This window comes from Oenanthe melanoleuca, chromosome 2 (assembly GCF_029582105.1).
Source record: "Oenanthe melanoleuca isolate GR-GAL-2019-014 chromosome 2, OMel1.0, whole genome shotgun sequence".
In the NCBI taxonomy this organism is placed as follows: domain Eukaryota; kingdom Metazoa; phylum Chordata; class Aves; order Passeriformes; family Muscicapidae; genus Oenanthe; species Oenanthe melanoleuca.
The window spans coordinates 4,102,382-4,130,114 of record NC_079335.1 but is presented as its reverse complement, the minus strand read 5'-3'; the positions used below and the strand labels follow the sequence as shown (position 1 = coordinate 4,130,114).

The following is a 27,733-nucleotide window of genomic DNA, read 5'->3' as shown; positions in this document are numbered from 1 at the left end:
AGGCTCTGCAGGGAGATGTGATCAGGCTGCATGGATGGTGTGAGGCCAGCAGGATGAGGTTCAAGAAAACCAAGGCCTGAGTCCTGCCCTGGTGTCCCAACAAGGCCCTGCAGTGCCCCAGGCTGGGGGCAGAGTGGCTGCAAAGCTGCCCAGTGGGAAAGGCTCTGGAGGTGCTGGGAGATAGTGGCCAAATGGGAACTGGCATGTGCCCAGGTGGGGAGGGAGGCCAGCAGCCTCCTGACCTTCTGTGTCAGCACTAGTGTGGCAGCAGGACCAGGGTGGTGGTTGTCCCTCTCTGCTGGGCACTGAGGAGTTCACTCCTTGAGTAGTATTTCTATTTTTTTGCCCCCTCATAAAACAACATTGAAGTGCTAAAGCATGTCTCAGGATTGGCAGTGGCACCGGGGAAGGCTCTGGAGCACAAGCCTGGTGAGGAGCAGCTGAGGGAGTTGTGGGGTTTCAGCCTGCAGGAAAGGAGGCTCAGGGGGGACTTTGTCACTCTCTGCAACTCCCTGATGGGAGGTTGTAGCCAGCTGAGGGTTGGTCTCTTCTCCTAAGTCTCAAGCATAGAATCACAGAATCAACTAGGTTGGAAAAGGCTTGGAGATCATCATGTCCATCCTATGAACAGGACAAGCTGAAATAGCCTCAATTAGCACCTGGGCAAGTTTAGATTGGGTATTAGGAAGTATTTCTCCACGTGAAGTTTTGTCAAGCACTGTGTGGGGCTGCCCAGGGAGGTGGGGGAGTGGCTGTTTCTGGAGGTGTTTACAGAAAGACTACATGTGGCACTGCTCTGGTCTACTTAACAAAGGTGGTGATTGGTCATAGGCTGATCTCAGTCTTGGAGGTGTTTTCCCATTTAATCTATTCTGTGATGATTCTATGAAAAATGAACCAAACCCCAGGTGAGCATTGACTTCTCAGAGCTGCTGATACTTGTTCTGAGGAATTTCCTTTACGAACAAACAGGAAATCTGTCAAGAAAACTAGAAATCAAATGGGTAAGTGAGCTCTTCACTGCAAGTTTACTCATCAGCTGGTGTTTGAGATCTGGCTCCAGCTTTCCCCTCTTGTTCACCATGGTCAGAGATGTTGATGGGTTTGGATGGGAGCTGATTTCTTTGGGAGCTGCTGGTGGCTATTAAATCATAGACTCGGGTGATTGGGAAGACCCTCAGCTCCTCAGCCCTGGTGGTGGCATGAGAAGTGACAGATTGTGTGACAGCCACCACCCTTTGTCAGAGCAGAGCCTGGAGCTGGGGACACACCCCTGCCCAGGTATCCCCATTTTGCTTCACCTGTGCTCTCTTCTGGGTTACACTTGAACCCTGCAAGCATCAGGTGAGTTTAGAACCACCCCTGAATTGCAACACCAGCATTTTTGCCAGGCAATACTTGCAGGGGAATTTTTGGGAATATTAATGAATTTCTGGGATGCAGGTGAGTGTTATTTGCCTCACACAGCTCAGGGACCAGGTCACCTCCTCTACAAACACCACAGGGACACGAGGCTCCAACTCTTACTGAAATGTTTATTAAGATCGAACATCGGAACAACAGATTGGAACACAATGTCTCGTGGAGTAGAATATTTCTAAACTGATTTTTTTCTTTTCTATGCATAAATGAAAAAAAAAATCAAGATTATACAAAAAGAACAGAAAGTGCAGAACACAATAAAACAGTTCTCATGCAACAATTTTTTTAACCTTTAAACAGAAAACAAGCTCAACAGTGTAGAAATAAAAATCATACATACATTATGCCGTCTACGCACTCAAACATTCATCTGTGACATCACTTTTCTTTATCCCTTTTTCCTCATAAAACAACATTATGTGTTTAACACATGCTTATAAACATTGCTAAACTCAGCAAGAGCTATTATAGTGCCCCAACTTAATAAGTTGATAAAAAAGTAGTTGTCATATGGCCAGTTCACAAAGGAACTAAATATTCTCTTTTTTTTCTTTTTTAAAATTTTTTATTTCTTTCCCCGCTATGAGATGCCTATATGCAGCTTTCTAGTAATACGAGGCATTTAAAATCAGCTGGTCATTTGGCTACTTCAAGGGCTTAGTGTTCATGTTACATCAGGCAAAACAAATTCACGTTGGGAACTGCCAATTTGTTGAGAGAAAAGTCTGGATTTTGGGGTTATTTATTACAATTTGGCTGTTGCTAAGGACTGTGTAGGTGCACAGTAAATAAGGTGACACTAAGTATGACTAAATGCTCCCAGAGCTTCACCCCAAACTTCCAAATTTAAGAATAAATGTGCCAGAGCAGGTCAAATTGAACCATGCTCTGCATTTTCCCTAAAATTTTAGCAGGTTGCAAGGGCATCAAAAGTCTTTGAATTAGAACAGATGCTCTCTTTTAGTGGGGGATGTATTTGTCCCTCCTGGGCACTCCTGGCACTCCCTGGGGCAAGGGAAGCTGAGGTGGAAATTCATGAGAAGCTGCTTGGGTTGAGGAACGAAACCAAATCAGTTTTCCAGGAAGTGATTTTAATTTAAACAACAGGAAAACCTGGAACACTCTAATGAGCAGATCAGTGGGTGCGAGTGCCATGCCAGGAAAGGGATGGAGCCTTTTTGTTGTTTTCTAAGGCAGTTTCTGAACTGCTGAGCCTCAAATTCAAACCCCAGTTGGTGTTTGAGCTGCTGCAGCTCCTTTGGATGCAACATGACAAAGAGAAAGCTTTGGGTAGCTCCACTTTTTCCAAATGACCATTTTGTGACGTGCTTTACAAACGTTCAGCTTTGTCATTTAAGGAAGGAAAACAGCTAAAGGACTCTCTGGAACCATAAAGTTTCTGCAAAGAAAAATAAAATTTGGTATTTTTTTCACACAGTCATCAACAACATTTCTGTGCAACATTTGGTGTCCATTACATTTATTTGGCCTATTCAAAGGAAAGGAGGACAAAACAGCTGCAAAGAAAACCAACTTCTCTTTCACAACAGACACTTCAGATGCCGAAGCTGCTACATGTGCTTGGAATATCATGCAGGAGTTCGTTTGTTCATTTAAATAGGATACATATTTATAGCTGAGCTTGTCTCACATGGGACTAGGATGAGGGAAACCTGGAAGAACTCAGTTGAAAACATTGTGGAGTACAGTGACAGCAACACACAACCCCCAAAGGTATTTTGGCCCGAGCAGTGTGTCTGAAATGTACAAACACACAGGTACAGACACACACACACATCCCTAAAAACCCCAAATATCAGCACCTGCCTTCTGTGCTTCCCTCCTGCCCGGAGGTCCCAGCTCTCTCTGCCTTTACTGACAGATGTGATCTCAGCCTGCATGGCCATGAGATCTGGCACCCAGGAAAATCCTGCTTTTCACGGTGGATGCTGGAGGAAGCCAAGCTCACCATGGATCAAGGGCAGGGGACCTGTTCTTAATGAGGTACCTGGCAAAAAGCTCCATGGTTGCTGCTGTCATTCCAAGTGCTGGGGTCTTCAGATCAGGTGGGAGAGGGATAAGAAAGACTCAGTCCTTGCCTATGAGGAAAACCTCATGCAGCCTGTTCCATCCTGGGGTCTGAGTGCCAGCATTGGCATCAGCAAGGAAACCAGGAGGGTAAATTTGCAGCCACCTCCTTTTCAGACTGATATGCTGGGAATATTTCAGAGCCTAGAAAAAGGCTCCAAATGAAAGGGGAAAAGGACATCATGTGTTTCAAGAGCACAAACCTCTGTAGGATTTACTGGCCTCCTCCCTCCTGATGATGCACAACCCCTATTTTTCCACAACTGCTTACAGCCAGTGCCAGCAAAACACCAGATTTGTGTTATTACAAGGCTATTTAGGCAATAAATCTCTATGAAAGTCATCAAACCAGCAGGAAGAGAAACATTCCTAAGAAATTATTGCTTCTGGAGTCTAAAATTGCCATCCACAAACAGCACAGATCTCACTTGGAATAACCCAAGAGGGCCAAACCCACACTCTGCCTTTCCAAGGGGTGAAAGTTAAAGCTTCTCTACTCTCACATGAGACATCTCAAGAGGTGCAGCTGACTGACCACAGCCTTTGAGGGCCTGAGCACCAGCAGTACCTCATGTCACACATCACTGCAGCAGAACATGTTAAAATTGTTTATAGCACTGAACAACACAGAACTGAACCACTAAACCTTAGTCCTACTACACTGAAGGTCCAGTGGGATGACTTCAACTACACAAGAATACAATCAAGAAAAAACAGATGCTCGTTGTCACCAGGAATTAAAAAAAAAAGCCACTTCAAACTTCTCTTTCTGCAAGCTCTGCACAAACACATAAAACTGTATTACTTTATCTTTAATTGTGGCAAAAAAAAAATCATTTCTATATGAAAAGATAAGGTAAGGGACAGATGAAGAAATAAATCATTGCCCACTCTACCCTGAGACATGCTGGGGCTAGAAAGAAAACTTTCACATCCAAGGAAAAGCCCTTGGAGACTCAGCGGGTGAAGCTGGTGTAGGTGTTTCCCAGGCTGGCCCAAGGACAGGAGGAGATGCTTTGGCTGGGGCTCCCCAAGTTAATTCTTCTGGCAACACTACAAAAACTTCAGTGCATTTACAAGGAATAATTATTTCCTTTGCCTTTACCAGGGAGTGAAATCAGCTTCCTGCCGTGGCAGTGTGAGTATTCCTGCGTTATGAGCCCCATGAACAACTCCAAACACGGATTTAACATCCAGTTCTTAGAAATGAAACCATGCCAAATGCTGTCCATGACAAAACTGGCCCTGCCCTGCCCTTGCTTGAAGCCTCTGGGTTTGAAATGAAAGGTCCTTCCTCCCTCCTTGCCCTTCCCTGGCTGAGAAAGCTCCATAAACATGGGTGAGCTCACTCCCAGAATGGTGTCATGTTCCCTCTGTGGGATGTGAAGTCAGAGGGAGATTCAGCCTCTCCTCCCTCTCTGCAGCTATTTGGTCAGTGTGATGGTGCAGTGAAAGAGACCTTGGCTTAGAAAGTGCAATGTGGAGTAATGGAGATTTGATCCATGCTGGTCCATGGAACCCTTGGGAAAAGGGTAAGGCTGACACCAGTCAGAAGATGCAAGTTTTTAAACTGTTGAGGAACCTTTCCAGCAGTAGAGATTAAAATAAGGAGTACTTGTATGGTTATTTAACCAAAAGCAGGATATTCAAGAAGCTTCAAAACTAAAATATTAAAGCCACTTTAAAATGTGTAAATCAGATGTAACTTAGACGAATGCCAGTGCTAGGGTGAAACACAACACTTGTCTCTCACACATCAACATCATCAGAATATATTAAATGTAACTGAGATGATAAATTCACGGCAGAATTTCTCACAACTGCTTTCTTCAGTAAGGACTCAAGCCCTTCAGTAGTATTGCTCCCCTGTCTGAGCACAGTTCACAGTACATGTTCTACATAAAAAAATAGTCACCATGGGAAAAAAGAAGACTTCCTCAAGACACTTGGAAAAACAAATACAACCCCTAAGTCCTGTGTGATTACATGTACCTCAGTGCTCTGTGATGTCACCAGCCTAAAAACATCATCACCCTTGATAGCAGGGGCCACAGGCATTCCAGGCATCAACTGGAAGCCTTCAGAGAAACCCACGGATGCCACCTTCAAATACACCCAAACATTCATTTCTCAAATACACTGACAATTCAAGTAATTCATTAAAAACTGCTTTTCATATTGAAATATAGCTTCTTTGTCTGAATGCCTGGATTGCAGCATCATTGACACAGGCAAGTCTTGGAGGAGGAGGAGTTTGAGGGCAGGAATCTCACACCATGCTGTGTTTGCCTGTCCAGCACACAGACTGGGGGGCCCAAGCCAAAATGAGTCAACAGCATCACAAACATGTGTTAAAAATGACAATCAGAAGTTCGTGAAACACAAGTTTCGAAAGTTGCTTTAAATGGCTGCTGGATAATGATCCAAACCTATTTTAAATCAAGTTAGCACAACTCTTTCAACCTCTTTCCAGAAAAGTATATTTGCACTGCAGCTGTGTCCTGAATCATGGAAGGGGACATGGAGGATGTGCTGACGACATTGGTACGGCAGCTCAGAAGAGCTCCGGCCTACAAATCCTCCAACACAGGGACTGGAACAGCAACATTTGAATTTTAAGGCCTAAAAACTGTTTCTGACACAGATTTTTATACACCCAGACTATGCCATAAAGTGACAGAGGTAGGCCTTGGGCTCTCCTTGTTGTACTGACCCGGTGCCTTTACCTCGGCTGCTGCATTCCCAGCCAGGAGGTTAAAGGATCGTAAAAAGTGCAATTAATCAATGACTTCCTTTCCCTAGGGAAGAGAATCCACACGCCCCCTCCCACGAAGCTGACCCCAGAGATGCCCTTTCTCCATGGCAGCTTCATCCAGAGATGATCAGGTTTAAATGCTGAGAAAACCCCCGAGTTCACCGGCACGTGAAACTCTCAGCTAAAAATTGTCACAGCGTATTCCAACAACATTCATAAAATGCAGCACTTGTGATAAAGAAACCTGTGAGTGCTGGTCACCTCTCCCAGCTGCTGCTCCTTCCATCTACAGCTGACATCCAGCACCCAGTGTCACCCTCTCCTGACAAGCAGCAGATTTGGGAGTGGTTGTGAATAGTATGACTAAAAGAATTCATGGCAGTTTCTTAGAAACCGCAGTAATTGCTTTTTTTTTCCTTGAAAAATAATTGCAAATAAAAGGATTCTGCCGTAATTGCACTAACAAAAACATGAAGTCTAAAATTAACGTAGCTGTCAGACCAGTAATATCATGCTCGTGAAAAAAATCAATGATGTCTAAGCATTTGATTCAGTTATTACACTAGTGAAATCTGAAATGTTCAGACAAAAAAATGGCAAGAGACTATAGGTTGAGATAGCTTCCATTTTCTGTTAGTTTAAAAACAGCCGAAAACTTAATTTTTCTAACTGCTAATTGTATACACTGTGAGTCTCATGCAGATTAATAAAACTTATTTGAAATCTAAATGTATCCTTAATAAAAAAGTGTTCAGAAATGACATTTCTAAGTTGTAGAGAAAGCAATTAGCATCAGAGCGACCTGCTCAAACCAAGAGGAAGGACTACAGAATTTCATTTACATTTTTGCACAAAACTGCCTTTTCTTCTGCAAATTTTAGCTACAAGTAGTGAAGGTCCTAATTTGCTTTCTTGGAAAAGAAAAATCCCACAGTAGAAGTTCTTGATCCTACACCTGCACTCCGTGGAATGTGGGTGAACGAGCGTCGGGGGCTCACACGGCCGACTCGCCCTCCGGCTCCGCCGCCGCGGCTCCTTTGCGCGTCAGCTTCAGCACCGTCGGCTTCTCCGCGCCCGCGCCGCCCTCGCCTGCCTCGGGAGGGCCCAGCCCCTTCTGCTCTTCCTTTGGCTCCTCGTTGACTTCGGGGTAAATCACCAAGAAAGTGGCTGTCAAAAAACCCAGGAAGGATCCCACTGAAGCCACCATGGGGATGACTCTGACCGTGCCCACCACGTCCACGACGCCGCCGAGCGCGGAGGCCACCAGGATCTGGGAGATGTAAACCTGACACGACAGGATGGCGCAGTCGATGCCGAACCCTCGCTTCGAGTTCCCGGGGCTGTGGTGAATGTACTGCAAAAAGACAAGAAACATGGTAGGAGGTAAAGCAATGGATGAAAGCAATACTTAAACACCAGAGCTTTCCTCAAGTTTCTCAGCCTTGTGGTTAACTTCACATCATTTTTGTGCAGCACCACAACACAACTCCAGAGCAACTGCCTCCTTATCTGCTCATCAACAGCCTCCTCAGGACCCTGCAGCACGAGGCAGGTATTGACTGGGTCACTTCTAGCCCAAATCAAGTCCAATATTAGGTTTTGTAGAAACAATTTTACATGAAATATTTGCTGATACATGAAACATTAATTTTATATTATTCATTTTATAAAAAGGAATCCCCCTCCTAGTCACAACTCAGGATCTTGTAATAAATGATCCTCCTGTAATTTGTAATGCAAATGAACAGTGGAATGAACACTGTTGGTAAATAAAATCGTCCTTGTTTCCAGCAGAATTGTTTTGCTTTATGCATCCCCAAAATTACAGCTGCATTTCCAGACTCACTTCAACATCTAAGACTGTGAAAAACCTGAGCAATATTACCATACCACATCCAAGACAGGAGTAACAAACAGATATATAGTAAATACTCCAATAATAATTTAATTTCTCTTCATCTGCCATATGCACCCAGATTGTTTTATACCTCAGCACTGGAAAAAGCAATCATGACCCCCTCTGAGCCAACTCAATGCCAAGACCGTCTGATTTCAGCACCAGCTCCTGCTATTTACTATGCATTCAAGCTTTGGCACACATCCCAACAAAGCAGGTATCTTCAATAATGAGATTTAACAAATCCATTTTGCCACTGTGATGTTAAGAGAATGAATATTCTGCCTTGATTCATATATATACTCCAAATACATATTCCACCCACCTGTTTTATCTCATGGTATTGTCCCAAAAGCGCGTAGGGGCAGTAGGAGATGCTCATGGAGACTATTCCCATCGTGCTGATCATTATCATGGTGACGTACACGTTGGGGAACATGGCCATCACTGCAGTGCCAAGGGAAAAACCCAGCGTGCCCAGGATGTAGATCACTTTTATGCTGAGGTCGTAGTTGTCCAAGTATTTCTGCAACAAGGCTGCAGAGATAAAGGATAAAACAGGAATCACAGAGTGGCTTGGGTTGGAAGGGGCCTTAAAGACCATCCAGTGCCAACCACCCCTGCCATGGGCAGAGACACCTTCCACTATCCCAGGTTGCTCCAAGCCCCATCCAGCCTGGCCCTGAACACTGCCAGGGATGGGGCAACCACAGCTGCCCTGGGCAACCTGTGCCAGAGCCTCACCACTCTCATAGGGAAGAATTTTTTCCCAATATCCAATCTAAACCTACTTTTTTCAGTTTGAAGCCATTTAAATATCAGTTTATTTACTAAAGCTTTAGGGGATTGATGTAGCCATGGCAGCTCTATACCCTGTTTAGGAGGTGAATGTTCAAATTTGGGCTGTCTGACCAGCACAGCCCAGCCCTCACTGGGAACAGGATGTGTTCCTGCTTTAGAAAAAGCCTGTCCCCACGGTACTGAGCTTTGCAGACATGCCTGCTATGTGCTGCAAAAGGCAAAATTTAAGTTTGGCAAAAACTCTCCATTTCAGAGTCTACTGCAAGCCCAAATTATCTGCAGAATGACTTTCAGAAATACATATTTATAATATTGATTTAAAACCAGTCTTTGCAAAAACCTCTTGCATATGCTTAAATCTTCTACCAAGCATGATTTTAGTTTCCTAAAGGCTTGTTAAATGCCACTCAACATCCTTTGATTTCATTTTGCGCTTTATGCCACTTAACCATCTGTTCATATTTCCACCTCTGCATTTGGAGGAACTTTTTAATATTGATTCTTAAAGAAGCCATTCCCTTTATGACCGCAAAAAATGCTTTTCCAAAATATCCTTTACCTCAAGCAAGGAGGTAGATGTCAACTGAAGCAACACTGTTTCAGAAGGGCCAGGAGATAGATGGTCCTTGTGGGTCACTTCCTACTCAGAATATTGCACAATTCTACTTTTACCTTAGAAAAACATGCATGAGGTGTATTCCACTGTGTGACTGCAGTCTTTTACCTGAACAAACAGCAGCAGTAGCAGCATAAATCACCAGCCCCCAGCATCCCATCTGAACTCCAGCATTGTAGGCGTGCAGCTCAGTTGAGTTCGAAGGGGCCTGCAACAGACACAACCACCAACATCACTTTGTTATACTGAGCACATCTCAGAAACGAGGGACTCTGAGCAGGCCTGCCCATGGGAACTGCTCTCCTACCTTTGGATCACCCTGGAAGATGACCTGTCCCATGAAATCCGTATAGAACACAGCCTCGGCGATGATGGAAAACCACGTCAGGAGGTGGCAGACGCACAGCCGCAGCAGCTCCTTGGGCATCTTTAGCATGGAGAGCCACAGGAGCCTGACGGTGGTTTCGGTCTCGCCCTCCTCGCTCTCCGTGTCCCCGCTGGAGTTGGTGGTGCCACTCTGGTTGCGGTGCCGGCAGCGCTGCCGCTGCCGTTTCTGCATGTCGTAGATGTCGTTCATGCTGCGCGAGGACTTGATGAGGACGATGGCGTTGGCGCGGCGGAAGCGGTACCGGTGCGAGCCGATCTTGCCGTAGTAGGAGAAGGTGTAGGACGGCTGCCGGTAGAACATGTGCCGCCGCCGCCGCATGGAGTTGGAAGTGCTGGACTGCTTCATGCCTATTCTGGCGTGCCCGTTGAGGAACTCTTTTGGTAGGGAGCCGTTGATGTTTGGGACTTTATCTTCATTTAAACGGTTATCAAGCAACATTTCCTCCTCCTTCTCATTCTCCCTGAGGAAAGCAGACAGGTGGTTGAGTTTGGATTTCATGATCTCCTGGCTTGTGTTGTGGGGAGTGTTTGGGTACGAAGCATCCTGAAAAATGGAGGGTTCGATGTCATGCAGGAAAAGCAGCTCCGATTCAATTTCCAGTGTGGCATCGGGCATGTGCAGAACTGAGTCACTCTTGCTTCTCACAATGTTCACCTCAAGGAACTCCATACTGAGGTCATGCTCCGACTGAACCTCATCATGGAACATGGAAGCTCCATATGGCTCTTCCTCACTAATTACATTCAGCCGATTCAGAGGGGGGAGGCTGCCACTGAATTTGGCACTGGAAAGTGTGTCTCCTTCATCATCCATCCTGTCCTGCTGAGGGTTATATTGCTCTTCTTCAATGCTAAAAAGGTGGAGAGCAACGGAGACAGAGAAAATAATGGCTGCAAAGAAAAAAAGGACTTGCTCTTGAGATTTAAAAATGCTACCCAAGAAGGTCTGTGTCCAGTCCAGCCCTCCTAACATATAACCAATTGCTCCTCCAAGACCTGTGGAACAGAAAAAAGTGAGAAGTGAGGTCAGGAAAAATCAATTCAGCAACAACCTGTTTTTCAGGAACAGCTGCCAAAAACATCTCAGCTAACTCCCTACCAGCTGAAAAGGCATGGATGTTCAGGGCCATGTCTTGTTCTTCACTGTCCACCACATCCAACAAGTAGGCCCGAATTGGCCCTTCGGTTGCATCGGCACAGAAGTCCAACACCACAACCCCAAGCACTGTGAGAACTATTCCAATGGGCTGCTTGTCCGGGACATCACCAATAGCCAGACCTGGGGAAAAATGGCAGAGGGATCTGAGCATCTCATTTAAAAAGGACAAACTCCTAAGAACAAGCTTAACACCTTTAGAGAGGGCGGCCAACATGCTCACAGCAAACATTCCTTTATGGAGCAAAATAGCAATTCCACTCTTTGGCACAGCATCATGGAAGGTCTGGGACAAGGATGTTTTTTATGTTCTTAAGACTGACATTTATCAAAATGTTATTTTATAAAGCATCTCTTAAACCTCTGGGAGCACTAGATATTATTTCGTATTCCTCCCATGTATTTTCCTTTGGATACTGAAGGCTGTTTTTATAAAACACAGCCATGGTGGGAGAGGGGAGTATCCAAAATGACATATTTCATCTGTCAGATACATCCACAGGTAACTGCACTGCTGGCAGCCTTCCTGACACGATGCTTAATGTGCAGTAGTCAATGCTTAATGCAGTTGTTGCAGTACACGAGGATAAACCCTTTTTGTTTAACTCTTTTTGTTTTTCTTAAACACCCTTATTTTCTAGATCGCTTTTTATAAGCAAAAGTTCCAAGGATCAAGCAACATGGATGTATTTTGCATTGCAAAAAGCATCAGTCAGCTTCTGTTGACAGCATGAGATGAAATGCTTTTTGTCTACAGAGTAGAGAAAGGCAGCATTAGTGCAGAGCTGGATAATTTGTTCAAAAGCATGAATTACTCGAATCACAGAGATTTAGAAATTACACATGCGAGGCTGATAAAACCATTAGTGTAACTGATTAAAATGTCTGTGGAAGGAGATGAACTGGCTAAGCCACCAAAAATCATCTAAATCTCAAGTGCTGATTCCTGCATATTGAATCCTCATTTATACCAAGCCCTTTGAAGGCTAAAGAAGTTTATATGCGTTTCACACTCAGCTGAACCCTACAGCAAAAAACACAAAAAGTGCTTTAGATCTGCTGGAAACCTAAATAGGGCAGGAGAGAACAGGAGCTGGGTAAGGTGTTCTCCTGAAACATGGCTGTATCACAACTGGGATTAGCCAACCTCTCTGTTCCTGGTTTCCCTCCCTATGATTCCTACTGCCAGAGGTCATGTTATGGAAGAGGGTCTGATACAGTTTTTGCAGCATCTTCTGTTGTCCCAAATAGCAATTAGGATTGCAAGTAACTAGAGACTGAGGAAAGCAAAGAAGAAAAATCGACAATATTTTGTGCTGATTTATTAGAAGGCTTCAAAATAAGCCTATAAACTGAGCCTGAGGTTTGCTTGCCAGTATCAATGGCTCCTGACCTAAACTACTATGTGGAACTGAGATCTTTGTATCACTTAAAAACTTGTAAGAGGGTTGCAGTGTAACACCCTGCAAACATCTGGAGGAAGAGGAATAAGTCTTGGAGACACAACAACTAAATACAATTGATATCAAACCATACAATCACCCCAGGACAATGCCATATGATAACAATTCGAATAAATAATATTTAGTATTTGGATAAATTAAAAAAACATAAACGTCATCTATCTGAATAGTTTGCCCACTGCAGTTTGCAGAGCATTGAAGTCAATCATATGGCATTCCAGTCTGGCTTTAACAGGCTGAGTCAAGGTAACATTCCACTCATTTCCCTCAATTAGTAGACCTGTTTCACAATAGAACTGCATCTAACCCCAAGAGAGAGAGCCAAGAGGATGTTATTAGGTGCTAAGTTCCTTTTGCTTCCATCAGTCCAATAATTTTGTAAACATTTTCCTAAACGTACTTGCTGTCACCTCTCCTACAATAAATTTACAAAGAGATTGTAGATTAAATTCGTAGTAAACTATGTTCAAGGGAAACTATTTTTACCAGCTTTGATGGGTGCTCAGGAAAAATTATTTTCCCACATAGTTTTTGATAAACAAATATTAACTGTGTTCTGGACTTTTTCAATACTGGGTCTAAGAAAAGCACAAGAAAAAGTGAAAAGATAATTTTTGAAATAATGCTGGAAACAGGATGTGTTGCCAGATATGCATTAAAGGGAAAATGGATCACAACAGGAAACATTTCCCTGTGAACAGGTTGCTACAATTTTCCCATGTCAAGGATCGACCAAATTCGTCTCAGCGACTGCAAACATGCTGGCAACCATTGTATTAATAACATTGTTATTAATACCAGTTACAGCTAGGATTGCACAATGGTCAGCACAGAGCTGTAACTCATGAGTTCCAATAATAACAGGCGAGATGGAGACAGCTCAAGTGTAGGTTGTGGAGATTTCTAATGATTTTAACATTAAATATGCGGCAAACCAACTGCAGAACATTATCTTTACTTCCTACATTAAAATCTCAAAGCAGGTACATTAGCAGGGGATCCATGCAGGGGATTTCCTTGTTATTTACCTATCACAGAGCCATTAAGGAAAAGTGCAACTCCAAAGAGGACACCAATGCAGAGAGCAAGGATAAAGGGCCGCCGGCGGCCCCAGCTCAGCGTGCAGCGGTCACTGGCTGAACCTATGAGTGGAGTGAAGATCAAGCCCAGGATAGGGCTGAGGAACCAAGTGAGGCTGTAGTATTGTTCAGGAAGACCTAAAACAAAGACAAAAATGATAGAAAGGTTATGTGGCACACACCAAGCATTTCACTCTATACATGAAGTTTTATTACAGCATTGAAAATGGTAAATTGAGGGTAATTTTCCTACAGTGAATTCTTTCTCAAATTAAAAATTCATTTAAGATTCTTTAGCAATGGTTTAAAAAACAGCTAAGATAAGCACAGATCATTTCCCTTTCAAATACCTGGACAATAAGAACGTAACAACTGGAGAATTTCTGCTACTGAATCCTCTGTGGATTCATGGAACATAAAACCAGAGATTTTGAGGTGCTTGGAAGCCACCTGGCTGTCATATCCCCTGCTCAACAAAGCCTTTAAGATTCAAAACATTATAGTGGTGTTGTTTTAATCTGTGACCACCGCCACAAGAGTTATTAAGGATTTAATGGACTGAGTGAAGGACAGAATTTGAATGTTGTATGAAATTTCCCATTTCTGAGCACAAAAATGTACAAAAATGAACAACAGACAATAAAAACAACAATTACCAATTATTCATCAACTTAGATAAATCTAAGTCTTGCTCATCCCCATTGTCTTTGCTTTCTTTAAGAACAGAGATGACTATTCATAGGATCAGATGGGAAAAAGTTAAAATTTATTACATAGCACTTACTAGAAAATAACAACTTGCTAGAAATTATTATTTCTGGAGAAGAAGGAGCTCCCAAGCCCCGCTCTCCACATCCCCAGCACGGAGCAGTGGCCTGCAGGTGGCAGACTGGCCACAGCAGCAGCCAAGCCGGCTCCTCTGGGACCTGCCTCCTGCTCCTTATCAGCACAGGGCAGGTAACACTCCAACACGGTTCTCAGAAAAACGTTAAAAACAAAATAATCTATTTCTTGCAGTCCAACTGATGCCAAGACAGAAAAACTCAGTGTCTTTATCCCAGGAAGGAAAACCATTTATTATCCAAACCCATATATGGCTAGTGTGAGCAGCATTTGACCTTTGCTGGCAAGATCAACCTGTACCTTGTGCTCCTTGCTCAGCACACTGAGGCATCCATTACCAAGCAGGATTATACCAATCCCTGCCCAAAATAGCCTCTGATGCAAATTTGGAAGTCTAATCTGCTGCTGTTTAAAGTAGCACCAAATCTTGACTAGCAAGAGTGACTTCTTCCATGAGACAGATGAGATCTTTCCAAGTGTTGCACACTCTGTGGTGATCCAGAGATTATATTATGGAAAAAAGAGCTATTTTTTTGTCATAAATAGCCAATTTCATAATCAGGATTCAAAATCCAGGTCTGAGGCCAAGGTCTGTGTGATTTGACTCAACTTTGGCTAATGAACAAGCTAACAGTGACACCTGCCCCTGCTGAAACTTCCCAACCTGTTTGCCATGAACCTCGTGCCACAGGGAATGGCATCATGGTTCAGCCACCTTTCCCTGTTACAGGCAGCTTCAGGCCTGTACTGAGGTCAGTACTCCACATCAGGGTACCATGGAACTGCTGATTTCTTTTGCACAGGATTTAGATCTTTAGAAAAGGGCTGTGTTTGCACAGGTGGCACTGTGTTCACATCATGATTCAAATCACTATCTCCTGCTTAGCTTTTCCTGCTGTTTAGTGATGTTTTGGCTGACATGGAAGTTTTAGCTGAAACATAACTCTGGGTTATGATCTAAGAGCTCTTGTTCAAGAAGCCACAGTGCCTCCAGACCACATTTCTTTGCACCATCCAGCTTCTCTTCATGAACACTATTCTAATTAAAGATGCAAGTTAGGAAGACAGCAATTCAAGCAGAAGAGCAAGGAAAACTTCCATCTCCCTGTGGTTCTATCACTCCTTTTAACTTCACCAGGTTCAACAGCTTCCCAAGCACACAAACAGGTTCAGTCACTTCATGTTTAACTGGCACTTCACCTGCTCCAAGATGTTGCACTTATCAGTGCTTGAGCTGGCTTAAAAAATTAATTAATCATGGGGAAAAGGAAACATTTGGTTCAAGGCAAGTAAAACTAAAGGCTGGGCATGTTTCATTTAGGGTGAATGATTTTTCTTCAGGACACAGAAAAAATGGCAACGTGTAAATACTCATATTCCATTTTGCCTGCACAGAGCCATCCTGGGAGTAGTGGTTTAGCACCAATGGTTGCTATTGTGTGAGGCCAAGTCCTACAGAGTCTGTTTCAGTGAGAGGATGCAGCTTAACCAATGTCATGGATCTTTACTGCAGTGATCACCAACATCTGGAACAACTTGATGGCATTTCACTGCACGAGGGCTGTGTGTTGAAAGCAGACATTTCTTTTCTGAATTATGCTGTGACTTGTGACTTATGAGCTGGGACATCTCAATCGAGCTCATCCATCAGTAAACACTCGTGAGACACTGGGAAGGTTTTGCAGTAAATCATACAGAGATTTTAAATAAACACAGGGGTGAAGGCTGGCAAGAGCTCTGTCATCAGCCTAACTAACAAGCCTCATCACATCTTATGTGAGTAAACAATCAAACAGACATATTTAAGTAAAATGGACACAAAGAGATTCTCGTTTAATAATCCAACATCCATTGAAACAAACAATTTGTTTTAATGGAGACTGTGAGCAGAAAACAACAAGGAAGCACTGGTAGATCAGGGACAAGCAATAAAAGTGCAAATCACAGACACCAGGGGTTGGCACAGCTCACTGTCCCTCTGTCCTTGAGGCCATCACTTTGTCTACAGTCTGCAATGACACTTCTCTGTGGTATACACAAAAAAAAAAGTTCTGGAAACACACAAACCATTTGAAATGACTTGTGCAGAGAACTAAAAACTGTTTACAAATATTTCTCCTTCAAATGTGAAACCTGCCCATTTCTAAATTGGACAGATAGGTATTTTTTATGCTTTAACTGTCATAAAAATGTCCTAAAATTATTTCAAAAACATTCAGTACTTGACTTCAAGTGCTTTCAAGATCAACTTTGCATGTAATAACTAAAAATCAGATTAAGGCCTGGTTTTACAGGTCAGTAAAAGGAAGGAAAAAAGGTTTTTTACCCAACCTTTGATACATGACTAAAATTAATGAGTTTTATCTTTCCATGCATGAGTCAGAAGAGAGAGACTGAAATTCTTTCTTGGGAAGAATTTATTTTTACTTTTTGCAAAGGGTGATCTTCCTAACATCTAAGTATTATAAATAAAAGCCTAAATCTAAATATTTACAGTGAAAATGGCTTACTTTGCAGAAGACATGAATCGCAATGATTTCAGAACAGAGCCTGGGATGTAGCTTTTATGGAAGGGTAAAAAGGACACTTGAAACCCTAAGAACATTATGTTTCAAGATTCTTCTTTAGAAAAACCACTTTGATTCTTTTTTATTGAACTACTCGTTAGCAGCCAAAAAATCTATCTTTAGAAAAAGAGGCCATGATAAAAATCTATACAAGAATTAATAGCCCCATGCCAAGAAAAATGGAAGAATTTCTAAAAAGCTTTGAGTGCTCCCCCAAGTAAACAGGAAAGGGATAACTTACAAGTGAAACACGAGTCATTCCCACAGATTGGGTAATGGCAGGAATCACTGACATGAGCACAACCTGCTTTCTATCTTGCTGGAGAAGCCATGCCATGGGACTGCTTCCATAAGCTAAGTGGCAGGGCCCTGATAAACTGCATTCCAAGAGTAAGTCAGCAGTTTATAAAATCATCATGTGTGTTTTACATACAGTCATGCAGAATTCCAAACTGTTACCAGTTATTAAGTGACGCTTTATGTATGGCTTTAGTGTAAGTATGTAAACTGTGAGATTGTCACATCAAAATTTAGTTGGTTACTCAAGGGGAAAAAAACTGAGTGGGGTTAGAGAAGACTCCTGGTGGGAAGCAGGTGAAAACTAAGAGTAGAGGAAAAAAAAAATTAATCTGCTGTTGGGAGAATTCCCTCTTGAACCTGATAGACTCCTCACCTGAGCAATGCACAGGCAAACAAAGCAATCATTGTAGCAATGGCAGGAAAGTGAATTATCCAGAGTTTCCTTTTGTGTTTGCCTTTTAGATCTGAAAGATGAGACGTGTAATTGATAAGCTCAGTCTACACAGTGAACCAAAACTCTGAAGAGCTCTAGTGCCCAGAAGAGTCTTCTCTCCCCGTACAGATTTAGGTGTCACCTCTGATGTCTGTGCTCAGCATTGTTGCTGGGAAATCAGACTTTTGTGAAGCTCACAGCCATATTTTACCAGTTTTCCAGGAAAGAACTTTCTGAGGCACTGAGAACAACCTCCACTTTCCCATGAAGTGAGACTTCAAAAGGTACCTCACAGATGCTCTTCCTAAAATTCACCCCTCATGCTGGCAGAGTTTGCAGGACCTTCATAATTTCAACAGTAGCTTCCTTAAGTGCTAGACAATTTCAAATAAATGAGAACATTCCAGACAGACAAGGGGAACTCAACCCCAAAATACTATTCTTCCCTTAAAAGAGGCTGTTCTGGTTTTAGGATCTTAAATGTCTGCATACATGATACACATATTTAGGTTGGCATGTGTGATTTGGTAGGAGAAGCAAAAAAAAAAAAAGACTGAAAATTTAAATAATTAAAGAAATTGTGTGTGTATGTGTGTCTCTGTTTCTAAACAATAGAAACCCCTCTAAGTCTTCCAGAGGTTTTCTGACTCACAAGAATGCTCTACAAATGAAACTTCATAAAAATTCTGTCTGCAAGGGTGTTAGAAAATTGAGGAAGGTAGTTGCATATCCTAATGGTTCTTTCCTCTGTATATGTATGCTGCTAAACCTACAGAATGTCACCATTTTTTGCAATATTTTAAAATGGGAAGACAGTTCAGAAAGCAGCTAAGGCAGGAAAGACAGCAATAAGCAGAAATGGAGAGACAGAGCGAAAAGTTTTGACACCAAGAAGTTCCTTCTGACGCTCCCATTCAGTGGCAAGGACTCGGCTGGGGGTGTATTTAAATAAACTTGGCTGTGGTTACGTGCTGGGCCAGCAGCCCTGCAGCATCCCATCTCTGACGTGCACAACAGATGCACGGATGCTGGCTTGGACTGGATTTCAAGGCAGCACAGCCATGAGATTGTCATCCATGTGACAGCCTGTCCACAACCTCTTACAGCCAAATGTGAAATGTCCCAACTGCTGAGAGCTGCTGCACCCCCTAGAACAGGCCATGGCTGGGCTGGGACTGATTTTGTATGGCCAAGAGTAGTTCCATGCAGCACATGCCTTTACCAAAGGCTGCTGAGACTCACATTCAGACTCAAAGGCCAAAGCAGTTGCATCCCATTACCAACTTAATGCTGTTCTTTTATTTTGTCTGTAATTTTCCACCTCCACACTTGCCTTGCCAGGTAGCAGCTCTTACAGCAAACCACCATCCGCCAACTTGGAAAAGCAGCCTGGTGGCCTCACAAGGGAGGAATAATAACTGGAGGATTATTATTTAGCCTTTTACTGACAGCTAATCTGAGGAAACACCGAGGACGGAAAAACATATTGGATAAACAAGGTTAGTATTTGTGGCGTGAACTGAATGTGGAGCAGGTCACAAGGCAGACTCAGAAGTCTCATACAAATCAGTGAGAAAAAGAGCAAAACACAACAACAGCTTCTGTTAGGAGCGACGACTGCCACTGAGACCCTTGTAATATGGCATTTCCCAGCCAGCTACAAACAAACAGGACACTGGCTTCTAGTAAATAAGGGTTTGTTTTTTCCCAGACAAAAAAAGTGCCCAACAATAGTGGGACCAGCACTGCTCACGGTTCACAGGAAATGCTCACTGTGTCACCATCAGTCTAAGGGCTGCGTGAGGTCACGAGTTACATGGAAGAAAGATTAAGTCTCATACAGCAGTTTCTATTCAAAATCTCTTTTTGATAAGTTCTATTGGGGGAAAAATAGTTCTTTATAAGCTTAACAATAAGATCTGATATGGGAATAGGATGCTAAGGTCCTATTTTCATTTGTTAGAAATCATCACCTAGAGACTTGTTTATACACTTTAAATAAACACCATACAAATTTCTAAACGAACACAAGAAGCTGTCATGCCCTGCAAATGATTTCTATTCCACAATTCCATCCTTGTATAAAATACTGCAGGCTGCTAAAAATATTTCACATTGATCTGTTTAAAACTGCATTGCTTATACGATCTGCTTTGTTTAGACTATTTTTAAGGACTGTAACAAGCAGAACCAATGCTTGTCAAAAAGCTGTGAAAAAGTTCAAACTCTGGTATCTGTTTTTCATCTTAAACATAAAAATTATAGAAACCACTGCAAACACAAGCAGTTTAGCTTTGGAGGATCTATATGAGGTGTAGGAGTTTCAGAATAATTTCATAAAATCCAGCCAAATATGTATTCCATTATATTTAAAATAAAAATACAGACTTGCCACACATTTATGTCTCCCAGTTTCTCACTGCAAACAAGCTGCAATGCTTGTTTTGACACCATGAAACTTTAACCATATATTCTTTGCTTCTTGCTATGTCCACTCAGATTTTAGGACTTTTAATGGCTTAGAGCAGGACCCTGATCTGCCAGAGAAACCATACCTAAGCCACAACACATGTTGAACCAATGCACTGGAATAGGCCTGACTGGTGGTCTGAGCACTACTGAGGTACAGTCAGCACTTGTACATAGAGTTTGTTGCACCCATAAGAAACTATATTCTAACGTCTGGATTGAAACAGAAGCTCTAACCAACAGGGAAGGGCTTAAAAAAAAGCACAGTAATTTCTCCTAGTGCCCATTACTATGATCTGAGCATTGAGAGTACAAGCTTTTAAGAAGGAAACAATTTTAAGTACTTCTTGAAGTCAGAGTCTGGTAGCACATGAGACAAGACAGCCTCTGATTTGCACTTCTAATGCGACCATGTCTTACAGCTGCTGGGATGAGAGGAAATGAAGCCTATACAGGACTTGATTTTTAGGTGAAAATTTTGCTTTCCATTCAACGACTCCTGCCCAGCCTGTACAAACATTTGCTCAAGCCGAGCACTTGTTCAGAATCCCCTTAGAAGAAGCAGTGAACAGCACAACAATGGTGCAAAATTGACCAATTCTTGTGATCACAAGGCTCAGTTCAGTTGCAAGAGAGCAGGTGGAAGAACTCAGAACAAAACAGAGGTTTTTCATTGCTGATTAGCTTCCAACATTAAAATGATTGTTTGGCAAGCTGTCAGGCATCTTGATTTGTTCAGTGTCTCAGGAACAACCTACTGCATAAACTGCATCTCACAACTGTGGCTTCAATCTTCCCACTGGTAAAATTCACATCCTGAAATTCCTCCTGTGCCTGTCAAACCAGAGCTCTTGTGCTTAGCCTGCAACATTCACGAGCTGTCAGCACATTATGCACATCTCACAGGCAGGAGTACGTGCGCTCTGCAGGCCGAGCACTGCGGGAACACAAACATCACCCACTTGCAAGGAGCCTCTCCTCTCCCTCCTGGTTAGCTCTTCAGCAGGGATGGCTGCACAAGGGCTGGGATGCTGAGCTCTCAGCTCACTCAGCTGCTCTGCTACTGCTCTGGATGATATACAGGGCTGCCTCCTCTGTGCAAAGAAAGAATTTTTTGTGGGACACAATTTTTCCATTGGATGGGGTTATGGGCACTGAGGAAAGTGATAATCAAGAGAACAAATAATTAAAAAGATTGCAGACACATAAAAAACATGGCACTGCAAAAACCTGACATCCAAGGGCAAAAAGCAGAAAAGTCTTTCCAAAACTACCAGCAGAAGTCAGCGACAGCCACCCTGGATTGGTAAGAAAAAATCCAGAGGACCAAACACACACTTTGCAGGGGAGAGGGCTGGGGCACTGTCTGTCTTCTAGGACAGGAACCTGCTTCCTGCATTGCTGCGACATTCAAACCTTCTACAGCACATTCAGCCATTAAAATGCACCCGCATTTCTGCTTTAGTCACTCCCTATCATAAGGATAGGACTCCAGACAAATTCTGCATCTACATTAGAGACACAGGAACAAATAATTATTAGGAAAATTAAATTTATGACATTAAGTTAGAGATGTAGGAAAACTGTATGACATTTCCTTAAAACTTGTATTTAAAATTTTAGATTTCCTTAGGAGTTGGATGCAAACAAGTCAACACTGTTACAGCAGAATTAACTTCCAAAAATTTGGAAACTATTGCACATTATATCTGCACCTAGACTAGAATAATCTATTTTGAAAGACCAGCTAAACTGGTAGTAAAAGAAAGCCCTTGCTCTTAAACACCTTCAGTACAGAAATATTAGTGGAGCATTTCACATACAGAGTTCTGGAGGTGTTTTTAAGCTGCAGAAGAGTAATATCTGCTTCTGGCAAAGCTATTCTGCCTTTTGAAACTCCCAGTGCAATAGCATGCCAGCAGCAACCACGGTGGGTTAAATAACACTTCTGGAAAATGGAATTAAGGAAATAAGTGACAGGCCTCTTAAAGGATTTCATCATCCAGCTCTCCCATTTTCTGTCTCTGCTCAATTACTGCTTCTCCACCTCCTACAACTGTCCTCCCCTTCTCATATTTGGCAACTGTGGGAGTCGTCAGTGTTTCATTAAGTTCTGCTGCTGCATGGCTGTTCTGCCAAAGTTGAAGAAAGGTTTATGTGGCTTTTTGACAATTTCTGGTTTATAACCCAGTTTTATGGTGCTGTGTCAGGAAAGAGAAGCGTATGTTAAGAGAAGTGAGCCAAAGGTATGTGTGGAAGGGGGAGAGGGGAAGCAAAAGCCTGGGAACAGCTGAGGTTTGAGGCATCAGAGAGAGAACACATGGGCTGATCTGCAGGCAGGCAAATGTGATTTTCGTTTTAGCATGATCATAAATGCTGTCAAGCACAGCTTTTAAAGCTTCCATTATTTATTTCAAAGTTTCTAACCCTCCTACTAACCTACTTCCACAGGGGTAACCTATGGTAGAAGGTAGAAGACTGTTTCTAGCTTACTGCCTTTATGGCAATACAGTTTCTTACTTTCTTATCTAATATTGACACATATGTCTATTGCTTGATTTATTTGCTACTGCTGCTGCTGCTGTGGAGGAATCAAAAGCAATGCATATGACCTGCCCTGCTCAAGGAAAGGCCAAAGAACCAACTGCTGTTGAAGATTTTTTTTTTTACTATAGCTAATTAGCAATTCCTATAGGTTCTACTGAATTATAACCTTATCAAACTCACATTATTTATTTTTGCCAGGGTACAGTGTAAAGTGTCAGCTTTACTTAAAACAGAAGTTAAACCTTTTATGCTCAAACACTGAGAATGCCAAACAAGCTTTCCCCATGCTGAAGCAGGAAAATAAATTGCAGAGAGAGCAAGGAAACGCAACATTGCCAAGGGCTCCCATCTACTTCTGAAGTGGATTCACTCAAGTTTTCTAGATTATCTGTGCTGTCCTTTTTGGCTCTTGAGAAACTTGTTTTTAACTTTTCTTGCTCTCTCATTTATTAACCAATATTTAGAAATATATCACTTTGACACTAATAAGAGATTTGCATCACAGCATTTAATGAGCTGAAATGGAATATAGATTAAATCTGATGCAACTTCCAGTGTGCTGAACCAGCACTAATAAAAAGATTTCTTTTTAACCACCACTGTAGAGCAGTTTTAAGGGTATAACAGAGGTGTTTACATCAAGTAAAAAACCGAAAACTTTCTTCAGTGTCCCAGAGAAACACAGGTTGTGCTCTTTACCACAGAACCACCCAAGGCTGACTTGGGTGTCAATACAATGTCAGGGTATTTATTCCCAGCCTGTCTCCTGTTGCTGGCTGGTTAAGCAAGCTGCAGACACAGGACTCAAAGGTCACACACACAACATAAGCATCCATTTCCCTTCACCCCTAAGTGTCTAACTGCATGCAGGCCCATGTATGAATGCAGCAGTCAATAAGCTGTTTCACCACACTGATCCTTGCCTTGCCCTTATGGGATGTAATTAAAAGCATCAGCTGTCTGTGATGCCCCACTTGGGCTGGGTACATTACGTAATGCTGCAGCACTTCCCGCTCCTCTGGCTGCAAGATTACACATCAATTACTGTGACATGTGTTGCCTGAAGAGATGCAGCATCCCAGTTTATCCAAAGCTCGATAGCGTTTTTCGTCACTGTTAGAAAATCGACAAATTTATAAACACAGGACTTTGGCTCAAATTCCTTAAAAATTCCCAAACCAAGAGGTTCTTACACACACAACAGAAAATCTTTCATCAACCTGTTCTGTTAATCAACAGTGGAGCTTTTGTTGCAGTGATTAACACATTAATACCCTGGAGTTTGACCATCTACTTACATGGCTGAGTCAAATCCTGACCAAAAACTCATGTTAACCCTTAGCTTTATCTCCAAGTAGAGTCAAACCTGAACTGTTAACTCTGGGCATTTAACCCAGATTAAAGCAACCCTCCCACTTCCTAAAAAAGTCTGGTCAACAAACAACTTTTCACCTTAAGAACAAGTTTTTATTTAAAACCATACTGGCTTAAGGGAGACTATTCAATACGGGGCGGCCCAGCAGCACCATGAGACAGAAGTAGGTACAGCCTGTGCCCTCCTTGTTCTGATGCTGTTCTGCTCTGCAGGGCAAGCAGTTTGTGCCCAAAGGAAGCTTTGAGTACATTCCACACTGCTCTACCCAGACCTCAAGGGTAGGTGAAAGTCTGATTGACATAACTAAGCAAGGACAAGATGAACAGAAGGGCTAGGAGATCCCAAATGTTCTGGGACTTGCTCATGGTCAAGATTTTTAAACCACCATTGTAGCAAACACTGAGCTAGAAGGCATCACCAAAATATTAATTCCTATTCTCTGCAGCAGAAGTTTTCCCCAAAGTGTCTGTTCCACCCCACCAACTCCTAAGCCCTAGGGAATCATAAAGGATCTGGGTCTCCCTGCCAAACAAATCAAGGGCTTATACATAGTCCAGCATGGCATCTGCTCAGTGTATCCAGGAACAGAACTTGAAAAAGGAAGGCAAGCAGACTTGAGGGTAGCCAAAAAATTATTTTGTTGTTGAGCAGGCAGCCAGACAGAGTCTGGTCAGCACAATATTTGCACCCTTGAATTGCAAGCAGCAAAGAAAACAGTTAACTTCCAGCTTTGACAGTAAAATGCAAGGAGCTTGTCTCTGCACATTGATAAATATCATTCTTGCCTTCCACAGTTTATAGACTTGACTACATGCTTGGAAATCACATGAAAACAGTCACTTATGGAGGTGTTTTTTGGCCTGTGTACCCCTGCAGACACCATCTGAGAACCTTTTTTTTTTCCTGGGGATTAGTGACTAGACAGTTGATCTTCACGTTTCAGCTGGGATCACATTTTCATCCTCCTTTTAAGGGTCAGAAGGTGGTGCAGGCAGCTCCTTCTATAATTACCCTGGTTGACCCAACAGAAAAAAAGTAATACCTAGTAAATGTTATAGCTACACAATATACACTTCATATTCCAAAAGCCATTTCACCCCCAAACTGCCAGAAAAGAAAAAAACTGAATTTATCCTACCTATACTCTTTAGACCATTGACATCATGCAGTCTCAAAGTGCTTTATTTTCCTTTTCAATACTCAAAGCCTCCCAAAAAGGCACCATTCTCCTGACAGGCTTACAAAAAGGGTATTGTTAATTGTTACCATGCTGAAAAATCAACCTTCTGGACTTTCTAAAAGCTTTTCGACCACAGGTTTGTTTATGATAGGAATAAACACTCTGCCTGGGATCATTTTGGTCACAACTGTGCTACTGGGAAGCACTACCAGAAAGTTAGCAGAATGGTAACACAGCATTTGCTTTTAAGTTATTTGCTCTTTTAAAACTGTTGCTGAATTATATGAATGAATATATAAACACAATGATTTTTTTAAACTAATTTTTCATTGTTTGCTTTAAAAAAACCCAAACAAGGCAAATTTTGCAAATAACCTATCCCTGAAGAGAAACTGCATTTCTCTGTGCAGTTGCCTTTATTGAGGTTAATTCCTCATGTTGCTACATCAAGCAGAACAGAAATCCTATTAGTGCTTTCCCCGTTAGCTGCAACAAATGAACAGCATGTTGGAGTTTGCAGGCACAATTTTCCATGTACATTGCTCCAGGAAAAACACTGCAGTTCACCAGAGGTTGTAAAAATCTCTAGATATTAGAATGAGGACTATCAGAGAGAGAGTTTTAATCAACTGAGGATTTTCCCTGCCAAAACATGTGGGTTTTCTCTGTATTCATGTATTCATGCCTTGTGATAAAGCATTATAGAAAACCATCCTCTCAGATGAAATTTTGGGGCTGATTAAAGACAGCGTTGGTGTTTATGGGACCTGCCTCAAACTTTCAAACTTTGCTAATGTTTTGGCTTGAACATTAACTTACATGAAACATGTTTTATACATGTACAGGGGAGATTTAAAAACAGAGCTGCTTTCACACTGAAGTCTTCTAAAATCTAGTTAATAAAACCCTTGATCTTAGTATTTTGAGCTTGCAGGGTCATACTACAGGGCTGCTCTCATAGGAAATTTTAGTAACTAGAGCAGAGTCTCAGGCATCACTCCAAATAACTCACTGTGTCCCAGAGAAGTGGCTCCCCCACCTTCACTCAGCTGTTTAAAAATTATACAACTGCATTTGTATATGAAGGATAGTGACATCCACGGAGTCCTTTTTGCACCAAATAATAGAAATTGATACTTCTTATTGCAGACCCTTAAATATGATCTTTACTGACATGTATTATGTTGCCCAACCAGTGAAGCTACATGTGGAAGGATAAATTTACCAATAAAACCTGAAGTTAAACAAGCAGAGCACAGCAGCACAAAAATCAGTAAACATTTCCTTTCCAAATGTGCAAATTACGAGAGTTAGACGCCACTGGGGAGGAAGCAGAACAGAACTCTATTCCAACAACCAGACAAGTATTTTTATTATATTGTGAAAACCAGTTTTCTTTTATATAACTCTGCATGTAATTTTTCTTGCCAATTAAACTTATAAAGGAATGGAACAAGTTATCTTATATATATATGTATCTATTTTTATATATGTTATATATATGTTATTTATACATATTTGCAAGTTATATGTAAATTACAGGTGTAGCAACACAGCATTATTCAGTCATCCAACAAAGAATCTGAATAATTTTTAAGATTTAAACCTAAATAATTTGCAAGTTTTGGCAATCCTTTCATACCTGACAAAGTTGTACCAAACTCTTCTCCTGAAGGTTACAGCTTAAAAACATTTGAAAACTTATTTAAAACACATTTGCCACATCAACAGGGTAGGAATACACAGTGCAGAAAAACAACCTTTCTCTCCAATTATCTCCATAACCTCTGGCACACACTGACTGCTCTACAGACTGATGGAGTCCCTGGCACAAAATCTATGACGCATGACTTTGACTACCTCAGAGAAGGGGGAGCACTTGATAGACTATTGCTTAATTAAATTACAGAGAAAGAATCACCCTCAGCCTTTTAACTGATTACATAATCTTATTTTCTTGTGCCAACCTCAAATATCCTGAACGTTCCCCCATGCACTTTTTGAGCTTCTCCACTGTTAGACAGTGAGACCGTATTGGGGGACCCAGCATGTCAACACTGCTGCTCACTACAGGTCTAGTCATGACCTCTGAGATGTCAGCCAGTTTGGGCTTGAAAACTATGTGTCTGGCATACTTCTGTTGGTTGTAATGGAAAGAAAATAATTTAACTTCTGTTTTAATTTCATACAGATGACAGCTTCCTTCTGATCTTATTTAAGGTCAGTATTAAATAAGTATTATTTGCTTTGTGTTAGAGGGTAGGTTTAGATTGGATATTGGGAAGAAATTCTACCCTGTGAGGCCCTGGCACAGGCTGCCCAGAGAAGCTGTGGCTGCTCCATCCCTGGAAATGT

The 27,733-nt window shown here is 42.1% G+C and overlaps 1 protein-coding gene across 1 annotated transcript in view; it reads right to left on the bottom strand.

Moving 5' to 3' along the window:
* Positions 1-1,521: 1,521 nt before the first annotated feature.
* The window catches only part of SLC45A4 (solute carrier family 45 member 4), a 62,682-nt gene continuing 36,470 nt past the window's right edge, over positions 1,522-27,733 (bottom strand). Inside the window, exons 3-8 of the mRNA XM_056482833.1 lie at positions 13,614-13,802; positions 11,066-11,245; positions 9,887-10,962; positions 9,688-9,787; positions 8,488-8,699; positions 1,522-7,619 (exon numbers count right to left, since the gene is read on the bottom strand). Of these exons, the coding sequence (XP_056338808.1) occupies positions 7,260-7,619; positions 8,488-8,699; positions 9,688-9,787; positions 9,887-10,962; positions 11,066-11,245; positions 13,614-13,802 (2,117 nt within the window). The 3' untranslated portion in view covers positions 1,522-7,259. The remainder of the gene's footprint in view (positions 7,620-8,487; positions 8,700-9,687; positions 9,788-9,886; positions 10,963-11,065; positions 11,246-13,613; positions 13,803-27,733) is intronic.